Source organism: Artemia franciscana, chromosome 10, assembly GCF_032884065.1.
Source record: "Artemia franciscana chromosome 10, ASM3288406v1, whole genome shotgun sequence".
Lineage (NCBI taxonomy): Eukaryota > Metazoa > Arthropoda > Branchiopoda > Anostraca > Artemiidae > Artemia > Artemia franciscana.
Window position 1 is genome coordinate 15734045 of NC_088872.1, and position 20992 is coordinate 15755036.

The 20992-nt window shown below is 32.6% G+C and overlaps 1 protein-coding gene across 2 annotated transcripts in view; it reads left to right on the plus strand.

Annotated features, from left to right (window-relative positions):
• Nucleotides 1–991: 991 nt before the first annotated feature.
• Nucleotides 992–20992, plus strand: part of LOC136031836 (uncharacterized) — a 74472-nt gene continuing 54471 nt past the window's right edge. Inside the window, exons 1-2 of one of the 2 annotated variants that reach the window (XM_065711671.1) lie at nt 992–1131; nt 15333–15551. In XM_065711671.1, the coding sequence (XP_065567743.1) occupies nt 1077–1131; nt 15333–15551 (274 nt within the window). In that variant the 5' untranslated portion in view covers nt 992–1076. Of the gene's footprint in view, nt 1132–10865; nt 10989–15332; nt 15552–20992 lie in introns of those variants that run through there. The other variant, XM_065711672.1, reaches the window with a different exon arrangement.

The window sequence follows — 20992 nt, forward strand, 5'->3', positions numbered from 1 at the left end:
AGTATCTTTGCTATAATTAAAGAAATGCGATAATACCTGTAGTACCAATTTGTAGTACCAATTCGTTATGGTAGTACCAAAATCTAACCATTTGTTAGATTTTAATGTACAAGTTATAACACTTCTAGATTTAAAAGCCAAAAAGAGCAAAATTTTAATGTTAATTTAATTCTTCCATCCATTTGAAAAATTTTCTTTAAAAGCTTATAATAGACACTTTAGAAGCTTAATCCGAGCATTGATTTGAACAGGCGAGCGTAGAAAATCACTACAAGTGCAGATTGTTTTCATCACAAAGTGCAGATTGCATAGCTGAGTATTTAACATAGCTCGACCATTTTTTCTTACATTTAAAAAAATGAATAGTAGTAAAAAGGAAAAGTAAATAGTAGCTGCGTTGTCAAGAGTTCTTTTCCTATAAATTTTTATTTTATGAAATTTTTCCCAACGAGAGTGCTGCCTTGTCATGTTTTATTATTCGTGCAAGATTCTCCACATGCCTATTGGAGGGCATGGAATCTTTTGACAAGCAGGAGGTATTATTTTGAAACAGCAAAAATATAGTATTATTTAAATAATAATATTATAAAAATATTATAATAATTATTAAACATTTTTAATCAAATATAAAAATTATTAAAATATTATAAGAATCATATAAAAATATTATTTAAGTATTGTTTCTCGCTTTTTCTTTTATCCTGCTATTTTTCATTTTCTTGATGAGGTGGTCAGGGAACCAAATTTAGGGTGGTGCTCTGAACGGATTGCATTTACACTTTGAATTATGTGTTCTATTAATAATTCCTGTTTTGTGACCAAGTCTACCTTATATGCGTACTTGAATACTTGAAGTGGAATGCCAAGTAAAATATTTACCTTGATTTAATTGCGGGTCGTACCACTTGAAATACAACTGCGCAACTGGATAATTTTGTGGGCATGGAGAAACATTATTGGTTGATCTTAAGTTTTTTTTTATGGTTTATTTAGTTATTCGTAAGCCTATCAGTAGGCATGGCAACTAAAGGGGATTTATTATAGTCAACGGGCAATGGTTTGTCATCTCTAATGATATGCAAATGAACAAAAAACAGGTACCGAAAAGGCTGTTTGACAGCTGCTATCTGGGTAAAATTTTATCAGATTTCACGTTTGGCTTTTAGGTTGAGGACGGTTTTTTCTTTCCCACTTTTTTGTACACAAGTCTTTGTTGTGTAAGCTTCTTTGTAGTCCCCCACGTTATCCCCATTCCCATTTGCCGTCGCATTAACCATAAGTGTTCCTTATCAGTCCAGTTTAGAGCATCCAGACAGTTGCTAGACAACTAACATGATGACAACTCGTCATAACAACAGCTTGTACAGAATAATGCTGACCAGGTTTAGGGGGTGCACAGATACAGCTCTGTATGGGTATTATTGAAGTGATTGTGTGATGATAGAAAAAAACTGTTGATGACTGCCAAAGATACCATAATTGCAATTATTGTCGTTGTAAGTTTTATAATTGTCTGTTCGGGTAATTGCTGTTCTTCAGCATCATCATTGTTGAATCCGCGGTTATTAATGGCCTTCTTTGTCTTTTTCGTCATGATCAACATCGTCAGCTTCATTGACATTTTGTCCCAACGGGGTAGTTGTTGATACTAACGTTGTCTCTTATTACTTCATTAGCATCATTCGATGTTATCACTGTCGTCGTGGTTCAAAATCTTTCGTCGATGTCACCATTGCACACTTGACTGACTCTATTAAAATTAGTGGTCATCGAAATTTTGCGACTGAATCGGGCCTTTCTATATATTTTTAAGGGGGTGTTACTCTCAGGTTGACATTAAAATCTGGTCTTCCATACCAAGGATGGTGATTTTTTGGGTCTAAACTTGGAATGGCAACTTGATAATTTTGCAGCTTGCTAAGTGTGGTAACCTTTGAAAACCAATACATAAAACGAATAACATGATAGTGTCTACCCGTATGTATGGTGGAAAAGTCATCGTTGCTTTTTAATAATAGTAAGTTTGATTTTTATTACTTTACTAGCTGGGTCCCGGCGGCTTCGCCGCCGGTCGCCAGCTTAAGGCATAGCCAAAGTCCAAGAATTTAACTCCCTAGTCAATTCTTTTTCTTAGGTGGCAACCCGGTGAAATACAAAGGTATCAGTTTTCTTCGTCGCTTCAACTAAACAAACATAAGAAGGTTGAACTTAAGGGGTTTCTCACTCAAAATTACGATTAGGTACAGGTTATCCTTAGCAATTCTTCTTGTAATTATTTATATAGTATAACTTCCTATATGTATTTATTACATGGCAGTTTGATACCTGTACGCTACTTATTCTCTAGACTCTGTTTAAACAGGTTAAAACTAACTAATACTTGACTTAATTGCTCCTGAACAATCCGAGTGGTTAGTCTCTTGGTGCAATTTATGCATTCTCACACGCTCCGATTACAGCTGGATCTAGTCTTTTGAGGGGAATATTTGACTTCGGAACACAAATATGTAAAGTATTTGAAGGGACTGCAGCCAGGAAGTATATATTATAGAAATAAGTTTCTGATTGTTGAATAGAAAATCTTTTGCTCTATTTTTTTATACCCCACATTAACAGTGTCAAGTATAGCAATCTAGAATGCAAACCCGAAACAGGTTTTATAATTATTTTGGAATTATAAAATAAATAATTGTCGGCTTTAAGATTTGATTAAATCAAAATATTCACCAAATTTTTTTATTTCTATTGACGCAAAAACCACCGAATTCACTAATTCAGGGACGTCAGGCAAACTCCAAATGTTTAACATGGAAGTTATAGGAAGATTTCTTGAGAGTGCGTCCTGCCATAAAGGGGAAGATCATCTCACTGGAACCAAATCGAACACACTAGTATCACACAGGTCGTTAAGAGGTCGCATCATTAATGCTTTAGGAACGGTGCATGGTATTAAGGTTAAACTTTCAAAGTGTGTGAAAAGAAATCTTGAAGAGACCAAAGGTACTATGCGTTTACTGCTACTAATGCTAATACAACTGCTGCTTCTACGCAAGCTAAGAGCATTAAGGTGAAGCTTTCAAGGAATATTTAGGTGGACGTTGCACTAAATAAAAAAGTTCTTGTGCCATTTTTAAGAGTCTAAAGAGATTGAAGGCCAAGCAGCCCTCCTCCAAAGCCCATTCATTTTCCAAACACTTCAAGTCAAATTTTTTAGGAAGTCATTTTGTTTGGCATAGTAGAATGGTCCATCAGCTATGTTTCTAAGGATGTTGGGTATGTCAGCCTCCCAAAATTATGCAATCGGTCTATTATGTTTTAAAACTAAATGCTGCTTTAAAACTAAATCAAAAGGCACTGAGTATATGGTTGCCAATAAGAGACCTTAGCAATGTATCGAAAACGACAGTGGATACTTAGTTGAAACTTTCGGGGCTACTATTTCTACTCCTGCAATTCTGCTCCTGCTATTACTATTTCTGCTCCTGCAATTTCAGTAAATCAGAAAAGTGTAAATGTATATAAGTTGTCAAAGAGCATAGATAGAATTTTTTGGGAATGATATTATGTTTTATTTTTCAGGTGAACTTGAGGAGATATACATTAAATTAAACAACACTATTTGTGTCAGGATTAAATATTTGTAAAAAAGTTTCTCCAACATACAAATAGCAAGCCAAACTGTGGATTATTATAGGAAAAAACCGTATAGATATAAAATATTTTTTTCCACGAGAAAATTATGTTAATAAGAAAGAAACAGAAATTAATTTGAAAACCTTTTCTACAAGACAAATTTTTCAAAGAAAAGTAAACAGCTCCATTAAACAAAAAAATGAGCAGAAATAAAGCCAAATAATCTTTTAAGCCTGAAACTACCACAAATCACCATCAATAAATAAATGCATAGAAACCCAAAATGAACAGAAATTACAATAAATAACAAAACGAGTCAAATTCAAAACGAGCAAAAAATAATATGAGTAATGCCAACACCCACCATACCTTCTCAAGACCAGGACATAATTTGCACTTTACTGAAAAAAAAACAAGAACAAATGACCATGGATTGTCAGTTTGATATACACAAACTGATATCTATTCCTTAAAGTTTCAAAATTTTTCTTTTATTTATTTAAGTCAAAAATTGAAAACATTTACTTATAATTTATATTGTAATTGCAAATTATATAAAACTTAACAATCAGTAAAGAGAAAATATCCTGGTAGGCGACACTCGGTAAGGAACGATATGGACTCTACTATATTATTTAAATGCTTTTATTAGAAGTGAAATTAAGATCCGATTGTAGTAAAGAACAAATTCGAGAAGATTATACACAGAAGTTGCTCCGATACTGGGCGAGCAAAATTGCATCCCGAAATTTCACCTAATTTGGTCATTTTTGTGGTCTGCAGCCATGAAAGAAAGAAAAATTCATATTTTTGTACCTAAATTCAATCTCCAAGCAGGAGAGATCAAATAAACGAAGAAAGAATTACGACAAAAATAAATTAAAAGGAGAATTGATTAATGTAATTACTTTTGTACTGAGAACAACAGAAGCAAGAAAATTCAAACGTTTCCTGATCAAATCTGAAAGATGGGCTATTTAAAAGCCCTGATAGCGGTAACCACACCACAGATAAAAATAAAAAATTGTTACAAACACAGATCAGTAATTCTTCGAAAGTCTTAATGCTTACAAAATAAAATTGTAGGTTTTTGGAGTGATATTTTTTTCTTCGGAGCATCTCTACGTGAATCCTAAAACTTCTTTTTTGGGGGGTCTTTAAAGCAGCAAATTTGGAACTCTCACAGTATTATTTAATTGGAACACAGAAAGAACTTTAGCTTCTACACCAGGGATGAAAAAGTTTAATTTAATTAATAAATTACATGGCTAATTTGAAGTCAAAACTTATCTATTTAGAACTGTCCTTAAAAAGGAAAAAACTTTTGTAAATGCTGGCGCATTTGATTTTCTTTATTGGGGAAAAAGTTTTATCTTGAAAGTATACGTTTTAAGTCGCTGTAAGATATAATTGATATTGATTAAAAAACAACAAATTTAGAACCAGAGGAGGAGTATAGTCCGACAAACCCCCGAACCCCATAAAACGATGATTATGGGTCAGATTGAGGCTAAGTTGGCTAAAGCAGAAAGGAAAATTGAGAAGTATATCTGGAACAATACGTTATGTAACCAAGTCAATAGCCTTTCAAATCTAAAAAAGCCAGTTATTGTCATTTAAATGTTTTCATGTAAAATAATAAAATACCAGTTTTTTTTTCTTCACTACCATGTTTCAAACTTTCAGAAATATTTTATGTACTCATCAATCTCTAATACCAGTTTAGACATAAAAGTCCAATTACTTGTAGGAAAAGACAAATTACTTTTTGTGTTAAATGCTGCAGAAGAGGAAGGTCACAAATTCAAACCTAATGGATCCCTGAGAAAATCATTATAGAAAAAATATTTACGGGACCAATACGATTAGAGACAGGGTACAGGCAGCCTATTACTACGATACAAACTGCACAAACTGGCTGAGAGTGAATGGGATGACAGCTTGTACAAAGCGATAAAAGATTGATCTAAAGGACTGTTGGAGTCACGGCAAAGACATTTCTACCAACTGTTTCGAAATAAATCATGGTGGAATCTCTAACAGCAGTACAGTTCCCATCGATTGGGCAGAATGGGTGGAAATCAAAATAACAGCATAAATATTACACAGTATGGAAAATTCTTATGCGTCAAGACTCCGCTTTTGCACGTGCGCAATGAAAAATTTGTATCGCAATGCGATGGGAATATAGGAGACCTGTTGAAGCTATTACTGTGACGCTTTGGGAAACGTCCCAAACCGCACACCGTAATGTGTCCCATTTCTGAACTAAATTCGAAAAATCCACAGGAAGATTTTTCAAGGAAATGATTAAATACAAAATGCCTTAGATTTGAGCATGCAACAGCTAACCAATAAAGTACTCGGCAAGTATCCTTCCTAAGGATTTCACCCATGGAAAATTTACCACTGCAGAAAATTCACTTCCACATTTTTTTTTCCGAAAATTCCACAAATTCAGCAGCCAAAGAGAAAACATAATAAATAAAAATAATGAGAAATATTTAATTTTAGAATATTCTACCAATTTTTGAAAACATGGGCATAATATATGGTTTGGAACGTCCTATAGTATTTAATAATGTTTGGATGATATTGCTGTTGAGTTTACTTCATTTATGCTTTCTTTACCGACTGAGATTGATCTTATTTCATTGATTTTACATCAATAATTTCATCAGCCCACTCCCCTGATACAAAATTTGGGGCCGTGCCGTATCACTTCCTCCACAACTGGGAAGCTCAATATTCAGCTTTCTAAAAAAAATTCAATCGCTAGTAGCTTGGACAAAATCGTAGTTTTGTGCCAGAAAATGACAGAAAACGCCACTTTACTGTTCCACAGTCTTTTCGGCCACTTGAAAGGGCTCTAGAACTTCTACTTTCTTTGAATGCCCCCTGTCCTAATTGTCTCTGACCAACAGTTTGATAGGATGATCTCCTGGAAAAAAACAAAGAGACATGCATCCTTGATCTTTCTTATGAGGGAAAAACCGCTAAATTATGCATTTTTATAGATAGGTGCTTGAAACATCCCCTGTTTTATTCTGAAATATGCCGAATCCAGTGGCGGATCCAGGGGGGTGCACCCCCTGACGTGGTGGTGGATTTGTTGGTTGGGACCGCTTTCTCTGGTATGGGCTGGGAGGAAAGTTTTTTTTGTTATGGTTTTTAATAGTTGAGTTTTTAACAAGTTTTTAGTTATTAAGACTGTTTCTTTTTGCAAACAAGTTTGAAACAAGGTTTTAGTCACGCTGTGCGGTCTCTGTTTGATTGTGCGGTCTCAGTTTACTAATGTCACATACCGCCAAAAAGCATTTAATTAGATTCGGGTTTATCAAGGGAATCTGTCCTTATTACCACAAAAGCCAACTGGGAGGTGAAAATCTTCATTTCGTAATAAAATGGAGGGGAAATTAAATCCTAACTTCTTTAGGCCGTCGAAATAATGTTTTGGGATTGTGCTCTCGCAACCTGGCTGAAAAGCAAAATATTTACTTCTTTTAACTGTAAAAAATTCTGTTTTCGAGTCTTGCTATGGCACTGAGGCAAAGAAATTGATATTATTACTTTTTTTGGCTGTCTGTTTTTGTTCTTTGGGTTTGCTTTCTTTTGCGAAGCGGGGTGGTTTTTACAACATGGTTGTTTTTTAAGGGCATTTGTATAATAGAAAGTAAATGTATGAAAAGTACAAAAATTATTAATTTAAGTTTTAGATTTTGGTGAGAAAAAGTTCGCATAAATATATACTTAGAACATTTAAGAACAATAAATTTTCGAAAAATTGTTTATAAAAGAAGGCAAATAATTATTTGTATATTTATTTTTTATCTAGCTGGTATAGATAGGTCTCTGAATTCTCAGTTTAAATCATTGGAATGGCATCGATTTTTTTCAAACATTTACTAATAAAATGTTGATGAAAAGTGGAAATTCACACAACTTAAGCTAACCACGGAAACGGGATGCAATTACAATATTACTTCAGAATTTCTCACCTTCTCAATATCAACCAGTCACAAAACATAGTTACGTTTTTGTATAGGGATTGCATATATTTGTCCATAAAATTGACTAAACTGCTATATATACCGCTGTGAATTTTTATACTTATTCTGATACATGATATCCAATCATATTTCCATGATTAGTTGCTTATAAATCAAGATTTTACAGGATAGCTCTCTTACTTAATACTAAATTTGAGTCAAATTTCAAATTTTTATTTTTGTGCTCAACAGAAGTATCGAGATTTAAAAGTTTGAATTGAATATTTGAAAATCTCAAGATTAAAAAAAAAAAAACAATTAGAGATCTACCACAGCTTGAAACCCTGAGAATTTAAATAATCAAACTATACCTATCAAATACAAAAATAACAAATACATAATTATTTGTTTTTAAGGAGTATTTCGACTCACATACTTAGTTTGAAGCAAATACTTACATGTATCTTTATTAGAGTTTATTTTTTTCTGACGATTTTGGTCCTTATTTGAGTATTTTAGGACGAATAGAAGAGGAAATACTAATGAAGAGCTCTAAACTGATAGGACTTTAGGCTGACAAGACTAGCAGGACTAGACAGGACTAGCCATGACCGAAATATTGAGGTAAACCGTGTAACCGTGTAAATTAACCGTCTATTAGAGAAATAGACTTTTTCTTATAAAGGTGTGGATTCTGTAATTTAAATGAAATATATCGAACTTCAAAACGTGGAAAGATGCACTACGTTGTCATGAAAAGTAAAATTTTGACTAGTAGATTTTTATGATTTCGTCAAAGTTGACACTGTACACTATTTTTAAAAAGAAACAGTGATTAGTTAATGCTTTATTACCTATAGTTGAAACATAAAATTTGTATCTTTATCCTCATTTCCTACTCTTCATTACTATCGTAGTGACTAAACGATGCCAGAAAGTTAGGTAACGTGCTAAATGGTTTGGCCTATACAAATTGTCACAAAGAGTGCATTACCCCAAAAGATGGTTCAAGACCAGTTTTATTTTGTTGACAATAAAAGCTTAATTCACTTACTATTGTGGTTAGAAGTACAAAGGCAAAAAATTATGCAGAAAGTATTAAATATCATTTTGAACAACTTTTTTTTAATAGCGGGATAGGTAGTGGAAATGGTAATAAATTTAATATAAAATGTGATGAGTGTTAAAACTCGTCACATTTTAGATTAAATTTATTACCATTTCCACTACCTACCTACAACGCATTTGTCGAGGTTCCCTTTAAATTGCATGTATTTCTTTGTTCGTAAGTATATCCAAGAAACCTATTATTCGCCCCCCTCCTTAAGAACATCCTGGATCCGGCCTTGGCAGAATCTGATGGTGTGATTTTCACTCAGCTCATTGGTTTTTTTGTAGGTGTTTACTCATTTTTCGGAAGTCAGACAAATTTAATATGGCTTGTAGATTGATATAACATTAGGCTTAATGAACTTTATGTATTTGGAATCAGCATAAAAAGCTAATTATTCTGGTCATTAACTGTTATCGAACTTCCATTTTCGGTTTTTTAGTTATTATTGACCCGAGTCAGTCTTTATTTACAGTCCTTTACTTATTACGAACTGTGACCGTATACCATATATTCTACATGTGTTTTGGAATATAGATAGACTGTTCCAGAATCCATCATTTTCTTCGTTCTTTTTATTTGTCTTGACCTACCTTTGGCAGCTCAATTTTACACATTGGGAGAATTTTTCAGTGGAAAAATTTCCGAGTAAATTTTCAGGGGGGAGAAGATTTTCTGATGATAAATGCGCTTGATCGCAAGCACTAATGATATTCCTTGACAAGAATGTTTCACTGAGTTTGCGCTTAGTTGTGGTCGAAAATTAACAAACAAAAAAATGTCATTGAGTTTTAGAGTGAAATTAAGCTTTCATAAACCAAAAATATATTCAATGTAAATTATTCTTTTATAAATTATTTGAATAATTTCTTGGCTTGATTTTAATGTAGCACTTTACTTATTTGTGAAAAACTTGTTGTTTGGAAAAGAGCATTTTAAATTAATTGAACAAAGATGCCATCTAAGCCGTTCCTTGTCAAACTAATATAAAAAAAGAAACCTGTATCGGATTTTAATACCTTTCATCTCTATCAGCACCATAAAATAACGGAATTCTGGTGGAGATTTAGGGTTTTTCTCTGATGTGAGCACCGAAAAATAAAATTAGCCATTTTACTCTTTCTCAGTTTGTTTGAACGCCATAATATATAAAATACTAAAATTAAACTTTGTACTTTTTTAAAACAGTGATGTCATATTTTATGCTCTAAGTCAAAAATTAAATGTAGTTTTCTTCAAATATTATGGAATGACACAACGTTCTTTCTAGTTTAAAATCACAAAAGAAAAAAAAGGTAAATAAAGACAGATCGTAAGTTACAAATTCGATCCCCTGTTTCTTGAAAGTGCGTAAGAAAACGCTTGAATAATCTTAGGCAATGCAAGCAAAACATAAATTATATATTTTATTTAAGTAATAATCACCATGATTTTTCATAGAACCTGCGTTTGAAAATTTTATCTAATACTTGAAAAAAAGTAGTCCGTGTAAATGCAAACAAAAGTTTTTTTTTAACCACCAAGGTCACCAAAATGGAAGTATTTTGCGCTCTCTGGGTCAAATATCAGGCTCATTCTTACCCAAAAACCACGTCTAAGATTTTTCTTTTGATTGTTTCAAAATTGTGAAGCTTGTAGGATAGTTTGTCAGTGTTGCCAGTTGAAGAGTGAAAATAAAGAAGCCAAATAGCTAATTAAATTTAAGACCACTTTTGACCTCAGAAATTGAAACCTTAACAAACTCTTAATTCCCTAGGACAACTGAACCTTTAAAAGCCGAATATTTTTAGCTCAATATCTTCTGTTTATTCACCCACGTTTATATCTTTTGAATTTGGCACAAAATACTGTCAAAAGTTGCACATATGGAGATTTTTTTTTAATTTACGTAGTACTTAAATTAAATATATTTTAAGTAAATTAAATCACTACTTGGGGGTATATAGATTGTTTTCAAACTATATTTTTAATAGTTTTGAGTCCTATTGGCAAGGGTTGTTCTTTACTTACCGCTCATAGTCATTATCAGTTTGATGTGCTCTCTCTCAGAATGATGAAATAAGTCAGGCCTCTCTTTACGCATGATTACATAGCTAACATAAATATTATCTTTGGCGCATTAAGTGTTGACCACAATTCATTTCCTGGAAATATGTGGTCCAAAGTAAATTTCCGAAGAAGTTCCCAAGCAAATTTTAGTTTCAAAAGAAATTGACAAAGTTTGAATGGCATGGATCCTAAAACTATTTTCTTATGTAAGAAATTAGCCTTAACTTACGTGTTATCAAAACTTAATTGTGACATGGTATATTGCCCTACCCTAGGTTGTAGCGATTGGCTAGAAATTTTTCGAAAGAATTTTTCCTTTTTTTGACATGATCATAAACAGTCCTCTCTAAGAGTCATTAAAAGCACATTTCTTTATAGGAATTAACTTTTGATTAAGCTAAAAATGTATTCAAAATTTATGAAAGGTTGAATTACCTATTCAAATTACCTACTCCAGTGGTAACCTAGGTTGAGAGCAGGGCCCACAATATGCATTTCAAATGTCATAAATTCTTATATAATTTTATAGTATTCCCCCGAATTTTGAACATTTATGGACTATATTTGAGTTTAGCCAATTTTCCACACTTTTTTAACTGTTCTGTCACTCACTCGCCTCACCTTCCTCTTTGTCTCTTCTTCCTTGTTTTCCTTGTCTCTTGTCTCTCTCTGTAATATCGTTTGAACGAAAACATACACGTTTATATTTTTCCAAGGAACAAAATAGACCAAAGAGAAAGTTGCTCCAATAGTACGTTCTGATCATTAAAAATAGATATTGAATAGATTAAACAAGGAGCAATAATTCCTTGATAAACAATTAAAAATTAAAATAAACTCGGGAAACGATAGGTTCTCAGAATTATCCAAAGAAACACAGCCCTATAGGCTAGTTAATGTAAGTACATATCTTGAACTAAAACAAATTGTCCTTGACCATTGTTAAATTAAACTTAGCTCTACCTACAAAAGTAATCTGTAGTCCAGTGTTAAGATCAGAATACACTGTGAACTCCAGCCTTCAAAGATTTATGAAAGCAAGTTTAAAAACTAAATTTTCTTCTGTTCTCTCTCTCAAAACTCTTATTTTTTATTTTTTAATGCTTTTTAATCAAGTGTTCATGGTAATCAAAAACGGTAAATTAACGTTCAACAGTAACATAAATGTAGAGAATGGCCTATAGTTTCATATTCGGTCCTCTCCCCCTTAAATAAAATCTTAAATAAGTATAGGACACGTTGTTTGTCGCATTAAGGGGACCCAACTTCAGTACATACTATAGTTTGTCAAGGTACTGTAATGAAGTAATGGTAATCTGAATAGTCATGACGGAAATCAAAAACTGTTTTTGCTGCTTTCCAACAATGGTTTATTTCTCCGCTGATCCTGATATTTCTTAGGAAGCATGCTTACTTCTTTGTAGAATATCACGCTTCCTGTAAAGCACGTTTACAGTTTAGGAGGTAAAATAGTGGGGGCATGATTATGACGAAAATCTTGGTCCATGTAACTCAAAAAATTACGTAAGCTGTAAATCCAGTTCTCTCAAAATATCAAAAAGTTTACATTTTGTATTAAATTGTCCTATATTGCAATAAAAATTGCCTGTTTTTGTTTATTATTCTGGGGGGAAGGTTACAAAATTTAAATACCCTTTCAAATGAATTCATACTTAAGAGCCAACTAGTTCGAAATTTACCTAGCTCAATCGAGTATACTATGATTGCCCTTAGTGCACAGAGCATTCATATTTGCAAAAACATTGGCCGAAGGTGAGCAAATATTCAGTAAAATGAAGATCGTGAAGAACGGATTGAGGTCAACAATTGAAGACGAAAGACTTGATCATCTCATGCTTATGATGTCAGAAAAAGACATGCTTACCAAGATCGACCTCAACCCTCTTGTAGACAAGTGGAAAGTTGTAAAGCAGCACCGGCTTAAAGTTTTGCTGATTCATTCGTACGAGTTAGGTCATGTGTCTTATCTTTTTTAATTGTTTTAAACTATAATGTGTGACATGTTTTTTTTCGAGTTTAAAGTTCAACAAAGGGTACCGACATCTGGAGAATTTTTTACGTCGGCAGTTACGTAAGATTCATCGGCACATCTCAAGCGTCCCCCCCCCCAAACGTGAAAGGCTAGTGACGCCCCTGCTAATACTACTATTACCATTACTACAACTAAGACTGCTGTTTCTGTAAAGAGTACCATCAAAACTTAGGATATTGAAACTAACATCTAAAGAAAATTTCAGGTGAAAGTTTAACTAAATCAAAATATACTGTGTTCATACAGGTTTTCAAAAGGTCGTATAAGCAAAATTTTTGGAACAGCCTACCATGTCAAGATGAAACTTCTGGGGCATTATGAACGGGATGTTCAACTAACAAAAAGGCAACATGAACTGCTATTACTATGCATGCTACTACTGCTATTAATTATGTTGCTACTACTGCTACTAATACTACTAATATAACAATACTTATGGTACCACTACTGCTATGACACTATTACTATTAATGCTAAGAATAAGAACGTGAAAACTCTAGAGAATGCTGAGAAAAAATTGAACTTGATCAAAGCACACTAAATGTATGCAGATTGTCAAACGGGTGGATCTCAAGAATGAATCCAGGCATTAAGTTGGAACTTCCATAGCCTGCTCAAAAGCAGGAAGGGTGTGTGAAAGCAGAGGATGATTGGCCCCCAACCCCCCATTGTACTTCCTGGCTGAAGGGCCATGAAACGGAAATCTACACCACCGGTTTGGACCTTAAGGGTCTAGTACCGTCTTACTTACTTACTTATGCTCAAAAGGGAGATTAATTAAACAAAACGCAATATGTATACACTACTACTAATACTACTGCTACTGCCACTACTGCTACTACTACTACTACCACTACTACTACTATACTACAACTACTACTACCCCAGCTACTCTTCTTTTCAACTACTTATAAGGCTATGAGTATTAAGGTGAAAAGGGCGTCAAAAGAGCGTCAAAAGGGCGTATCAGCAATATATTTGGAACGACCTCCCGTATCAAGATAAAATTCCCGAAACATTATGAAAGGGATGTTCAACTGACCAAAAGGTAACATGTACATACTACTACTGCTATTAATGCTGCTGCTGTTGCAACTACTACTACTACTACTAATGCAGCGCAATTACTTCTGCTACTTCTCCTATTACTGCTACTACTACTATGATACTAGTACTATTAAGCCTATGCGTATGAAGGGGAAGTTTTGAAGAAAAATAGAAGAAAATTTTGAAGTAGATCAAAACACACTATGTGCATGCGTATTGTCAAAACGACGTATCTACTACTACTAGTCATTAAACTAATACTACTAGTACTACCATTACTAATATTGTGACTGCTATTACAACTATGCCTTGTTAAGAATAAGGATATGAAGGTTAAATTTTCAGAAAATATTGAGGGGAAAGTTTATCTGAATCAAAACACGCCGTCTGTATGCAGGTTGTCAAAAAGGCGTATGAGCAGTATCTTAGGAACGGTTTGGTACATGAAGTTGAAGCTTCATGTACCTGTTGTACCTGAATGTACCTGAAACTTCATGGCTTGTCGTGGGGGATGTTGAACTAACCAGAAGACAATGTTTGCATCCTGATATTACTACTTCCGTTACTACTACTATTAGTACTACTAATTCTTACTATAACTGCCACTACTGCTACTGCTGTTACTACTATTACTACTTGACTTACTTAACTTAGGTCTCCCAAGGGAAGCTGCTCGGCGTAGTGACGTCTGCCTGCTCCATCCACTTCGGTTCAGTACTAGTCTCTGCTAAGCTCTGCTAAACTAGTTTCTGTTTTTAGTTCTCTTGATATTCATTAGGGAAAGCTGTTTTTTTTTTATTTAGTAATTAGGCAAGATCCCCTTCTTGTCTAATATCTCTCCTTATGAAGAGGCATAAGATGATTACGAGAGGCTCCGCTCTCTTCCTATTTTAAAACAAAAGCCATTCTGGTCGAAAAACGGGTAATGAGGGATGATTTCTTCCAGCAGGAAGTATAGAGAAGGGTTGCTCGAACAATAATTTTATTTTATTATCGTTTTTAGGAAGAAAAAATTATCACACATAAGTCATTTCCGGCCTTTTTTATATATATTATTTTCAATATTCACTAATCTGTTTCCATTCTATATACAAAGTTTTCTATCTAAATTATTTATATACTTTATTCTGACATTGATAAAAATTACATTTCAGCGTATATGAGCAAGAATTTGTTTCTCACAAGTTTTTAGTGTTAACAATATTTTTTACTTGACTGAGTATCAGACATTGGTGTCAATTTTCTTTCTCTTTGGGAACTGATACTCGTTATTTCGAGAATATCGAAAAATATGAAAAAAATATTTTTGGATTATTTTGAATCCTTTCAGGTATCTTAGTTGAGTCACTAGGCAGTTCCTTGGATGTCTTCATCCCAAAAGCCCCCCTCTGAGATTTACTACGATCAGTCGGGAGCAAAATGAATACTAAAGAAAAAACTTTGTTTTTAGTTTCTATAACATGTTTCATTGTCGCCGAATTCGCAACCCTTGGATGGATTATGTCTTCAAAAGAGGGTTATATCCTCAAATCAGATGAAGCTCAGGCAAGAATCCAAGAGCAGAAACCCTACCTCGAGTTTGTTCATTCTGATTCATTTGGTGACGAGAAAAGCGAGTTCAACATTATTACTCATAGTGTTTATGCAGCTTCCGTGTCTCTGCTAGAGGGCAAGTTTATGCATATATTTAACATGATCATATACATATATATATATATATATATATATATATATATATATATATATATATATATATATATATATATATATATATATATATATATCTATATATATAAAAATAAGTTGTCTGTGTGTGGATCTGTGGATGGATCAGGTGACGTCATGTTTGTCCGCATATGACGTCTGAATTATTTCACACTAATACAAAAGAAGAAAAAAACTAAAAAAGGTAAAAACTACAAAAAAACTAAAAAGAAAAAAAACTAAAAAAGCTAAAAAACTAAAAAGAACTAAAAAAAGGTAAAAATCTAATAACTAAAAAAAAACTGAAAAAAATAAAAAAAGGCAAAAACTACAAAAAAAATAAAAACGAATAAAAAAACTAAAAAAGCTAAAAAACTAAAAAAACTAAAAAAAACTAAAAAAAAGGTAAAAAACTAAAAAAAACTAAAAACTAAAAAAGAAAAAAACTAAAAAAAAGGAAAAAACTGAAAAATAAAAGAGAAAAAGAAAACTAAAAAATATGAATAAATATATATAAAAATAAGTTGTTTGTGGGTTATGTCTGTCTGTCTGTCTGTCGAGTGACGTCGTGTTTATCCGCATATGACGTCTGAATTATTTCACACTAATACAAAAGAAGAAAAAAAACTAAAAAAGGTAAAAACTACAAAAAAAACTAAAAAGAAAAAAAACTAAAAAAGCTAAAAAACTAAAAAAAACTAAAAAAAGGTAAAAAACTAAAAACTAAAAAAAACTAAAAAAAGGCAAAAACTAAAAAAAAAACTAAAAACTAATAAAAAAACTAAAAAAGCTAAAAAACTAAAAAAACTAAAAAATACTAAAAAAAGGTAAAAAACAAAAAAAAACTAAAAACTAAAAAAGAAAAAACTAAAAAAAAGGAAAAAACTGAAAAATAAGAGAAAAAGAAAACTAAAAAAATATTAATAAATATAAAAAGTAAAAAAATGGTAAAAACTACAAAAAAACTAAAAACTAATAAAAAAACTAAAAAATCTAAAAATCTAAATAAACTAAAAAAGAAAAAAAAAGAAAAAAGGAAAAAAATAAAGGAGAAAAACAAAACTAAAAAACGAATGTATATACAGACCGGGACACCGGGATACAAATGACGACCGGGACACAGGGAATATAAATGACGACCGGGACACAGGGACACAACTACAATGGGGACGCCGGGGGGCACAGGGGGATATAAATGACGACCGGGACACCGGGACACAAGGAATATAAATGACGCCCGGCACACTCAAAGAGAAATCACAGACTGGAACACCGGGACACAAATGACGACCGGGACACAGGGAATATAAATGACGACCGGGACACAGGGACATAACTACAAAGGGGACGCCGGGGTGCACAGGGGGATATATAAATGACGATGGTGACTCTGGGAATGGTCGATTAGCAATCACCATCAACAAAGCTCAAGGGCAATCATTAGAATCATGAGGTATAGATCTGAATACGGATTGTTTTCCCATGGACCATTATATGTTGCATGTTCAAGAGTCGGTAAACCTGACAATCTATTTATATGCACAGACAATGGGACAGCAAAGAATGTTGTATATTCGCAAGTTTTACGTAGTTAGAAACATATATATATATATATATATATATATATATATATATATATATATATATATATATATATATATATATATATATATATATATATATATATATATATATATATATATATATATATATATATATATATATATATATATATATATATATATCTATCTATATTCACAGGTGGGACATAGGGACACAATTACAATGGCGCGTAACTAATATGGCGCGTAACGACTTACGCGCGCGGGGGGGCTTGGGGGGGCGCGAAGCGCCCCCACCAACTAGGTGTTGGGGTGGCGCGAAGCGCCACCCCAACAGCTAGTATATATATATATATATATATATATATATATATATATATATATATATATATATATATATATATATATATATATATATATATATATATATATATATATATATATATATATATATATATATATATATATATATATATATATATATATATATATATATGTGTGTGTGTGTGTGTGTGTGTGTGTGTGTAGTTTTTCACATTATTCACGAGGTGGGAAAAAGAAAATACCCCTATAAGATTGTTGCAGAGGATCTTTAGAATAATTTTAAAGGTAAAACAGTAAAATTACATAGATAAGATCAAATTTGTTGCAAAAAGCCTGTGGGCAATAGCAAAACAGAATACAACCTACAAACAAAGCTCAGGAACAAAATACAACTTTAGATATTATAAATAAATTAAAAAAGACAAAAAAAAGACCAAGGTTCAACATTTTAACCGACAATCACCAATCATAATAAGATTCATTTATCTTCATTAAACATAATTTATCTTTATATTTTCTTTGTGAAACTTATTGTATGTTGATTTATTCTGTACTGAAGATTATTTTATCATATTTTCCTTCTTAAAATTTCTTGCCTGTTGATTTTTATCTTTGTGAAACATGTTCATTTTCAAACGTGAAACATGAAACATTTTATGTTCGTGAAATTTAATTTGTCTTGTTTTTTCTTCTTGAAACATGATGCATGCTGATTTTGTTCATGAAAATTGTTGCATGTGGATTAATTCTTCAGCAAATTTAGTGCGTCTTGATTTATGTCTTTGAGTAATTTTATATACTTTTATTTCTTCTTCGTGAGACTTGTTGCATGTTAATTTTTCTCTTCTTGAAACATATACATAAATTTTTTCTCCTCGTGTAAAATGTTTTTTTCATGGATCTTGTTGCTGGCTGGTTTTGTTCGTGAAAATTAGTTTAACCTGATATTCTTCTTCGTGAAATATGTTGTGTGTTGTTTTGTACTTTCGAAAAACTTAATTTGGCCTGATATTTGTTTTGTGAAACTTGTTACATATATGTGTTCGAAAACCATCTTCATTTATGTGTTCAAAAAACTAGTTATATTTTTATCTCATCTTCATGAAACTTGCAGCATGTTGATTTTTTCTTCATAAGACCTGTAGACTGATTTTTTTCCTCGTGAAACTAATTTTGTTCGAGGGACTTGATGCGTGCTGATTTTTTTGGGAAACTTCGTAAAAGCTGTTGTATGTTGATATATTCTTTAATGAAATTTAGATCATCATGATATATTTATTCGTAAAACTTGTTACATGTTATTACGTTGGGTTAACCTAACTTAACCTAATCAACCTAACTTACACACGGTAGGCTGGGTTAGGTCTTATAGGTTAAGTTAATGTAACCTACTAGCATGTAAGAAAAAAGCTTAAAAGCTTCATGGAGAGAAAAGATCAAAATACAACAAGTTTCTTGAAGAAGAAATACAAATTTAGTAAGTTTTTCGAAGTTATAAATCAAGATAAATTAAATTTCTTGAAGAATTAATCCGCATGAAACAAGTATCACCCACAAAAAATCAGCAGGCATCATGTTTCACGAAGAAAAAATCAACATGCAACCAGTTTCAAGAAGAAAAATATCATGATAAAATAAGTTTCAAGAAAGAATAAATCAATATACAACAAGTTCCACGAAAAAACATATCAAGATAAATTGAATTACAAGAACAAAATTAGTACGCAACAAGTTCCATGAACAAAATCGGTTTCACGAGGAGAAAAATCAATGTACAAGTTTCATGAAGAGGAAAATCAACATAAAACATGTTCTATGACAAAAGAAAATATATAACAAGTTTCTCAAAGACACAAATCAACATACATTACGGTTCTTGGAGAAATAATCCACTTGTTAAGAAGTTTCACGAACAAAAACCAGCATGCACCATGTTTAACAAAAAAAATATCATTACAAATTAATTTAGTTTTTTGGAGAAATAATCCACTTACAAGAAGTTTCACTAACCGAAATCAGTATGCGACATGTTTCACAAAGAAAAGACTAACATGCAACAAGCTTAAAAAAAAGTCATCGCAAGTTAAGTTATACGAAGGAATAAAACAATATACGACAAGTTTCACGAAGATAAATATCAAGATAAATTAAGTTTCACGAGCAAAATCAGCACACAACAAGTTCCATGAACGAAACCAGTTTCACTTGGAGAAAAAATCAATGTACATGTTTCACGAAGAGAATAATGAACATGCAAGAAGTTTTTTGAATAAGAAATAAAAACAAATATCTGGTTTATCGAAGACATAAATCAAGATACACTATGTTTCCTGAAGAATTAATTCACATACAATATATTTCGTGACCAATATTACACATGCATCATATTTCAAGAAGAGAAAACAACATTACAATGACAGAAGAAACAGCCGAGGAAGCTGCTCAAAGAGTTAATTCAAAAAGAAATTTTAGTATAAATCCTACAATGGCAGAAGAAACAGCCGAGGAAGCTGCTCAAAGAGTTAATGCCAAAAGGCCTGCGGCTAATAGAGAAATTAAGAAAAGAAAGCTTGCCGAGGAATCACAAGAACAGCATGAAAATAGGCTTGCGTCTCAAAGAGAAATTACCAAGAAAATCGTGCCGTGGAATCACAAGAAAAACTCAAAGAGAAATTACCAAAAGAAAGCGTGCCGAGGAAGCTGCTCAAAGAGTTAATTCAAAGAGAAATTCAAAGAGAAAACATCTTTTCCACGAAAATGATGATTTAGTGCGCCTGTTCAAAACAGCAATCGATTTGATGCCTACTGATACGCATAAAATTGTTATTTCCGCTGACAAAGACACCTACTGGCCAACATGTGCGTAGATACAATACTCCAACTATCGACGAAGTGGCAATCGTTATGGTCGGTGATCAGTTTATACCTCGAGGTATTATTCTTCATAAGCGAAACGCTCAGTTGGTAAGAATTGCTGAAACTCATCGGTGCTACGATGTCCTACAACATCCTCTCATGTTTTGGGATGGAACCGACGGCTATTACTTTAATAATAAATTGGTAGATCCATCCACTAGCAAACAAACGGATAAGAAATGAAGCGAAATAAATTATTATTCCTATAGACTAATGATTCGTCACAATGAAGTAGTTATATTTTAAAATGCCATCAATTGTTTCACCAATACATCGTTGATATGTATGCAAAGATTTAATCAGAACGTTTCTATTTATCAGTCTGAATCATACCAGGCTTCGCTCTGAACAATACATTCATTTACAAGATGCAGTTTTAAATGACGGTAATACCACTAACGTTGGAAGATTAACGATTTTACCTTCGTCATATGCTGACAGTCACCGTCATATGCATGAATATGCTCAAGATGCTATTGCGTATGTTCGTCTCATCATTCATTTATTTATTACATTTACAAGTAATCAATCTTGGGACAAGATACAGCAGCTTATACTTCAAGGACAATCGGCGGTTCATAGACATGACATTACGGCCCGTGTC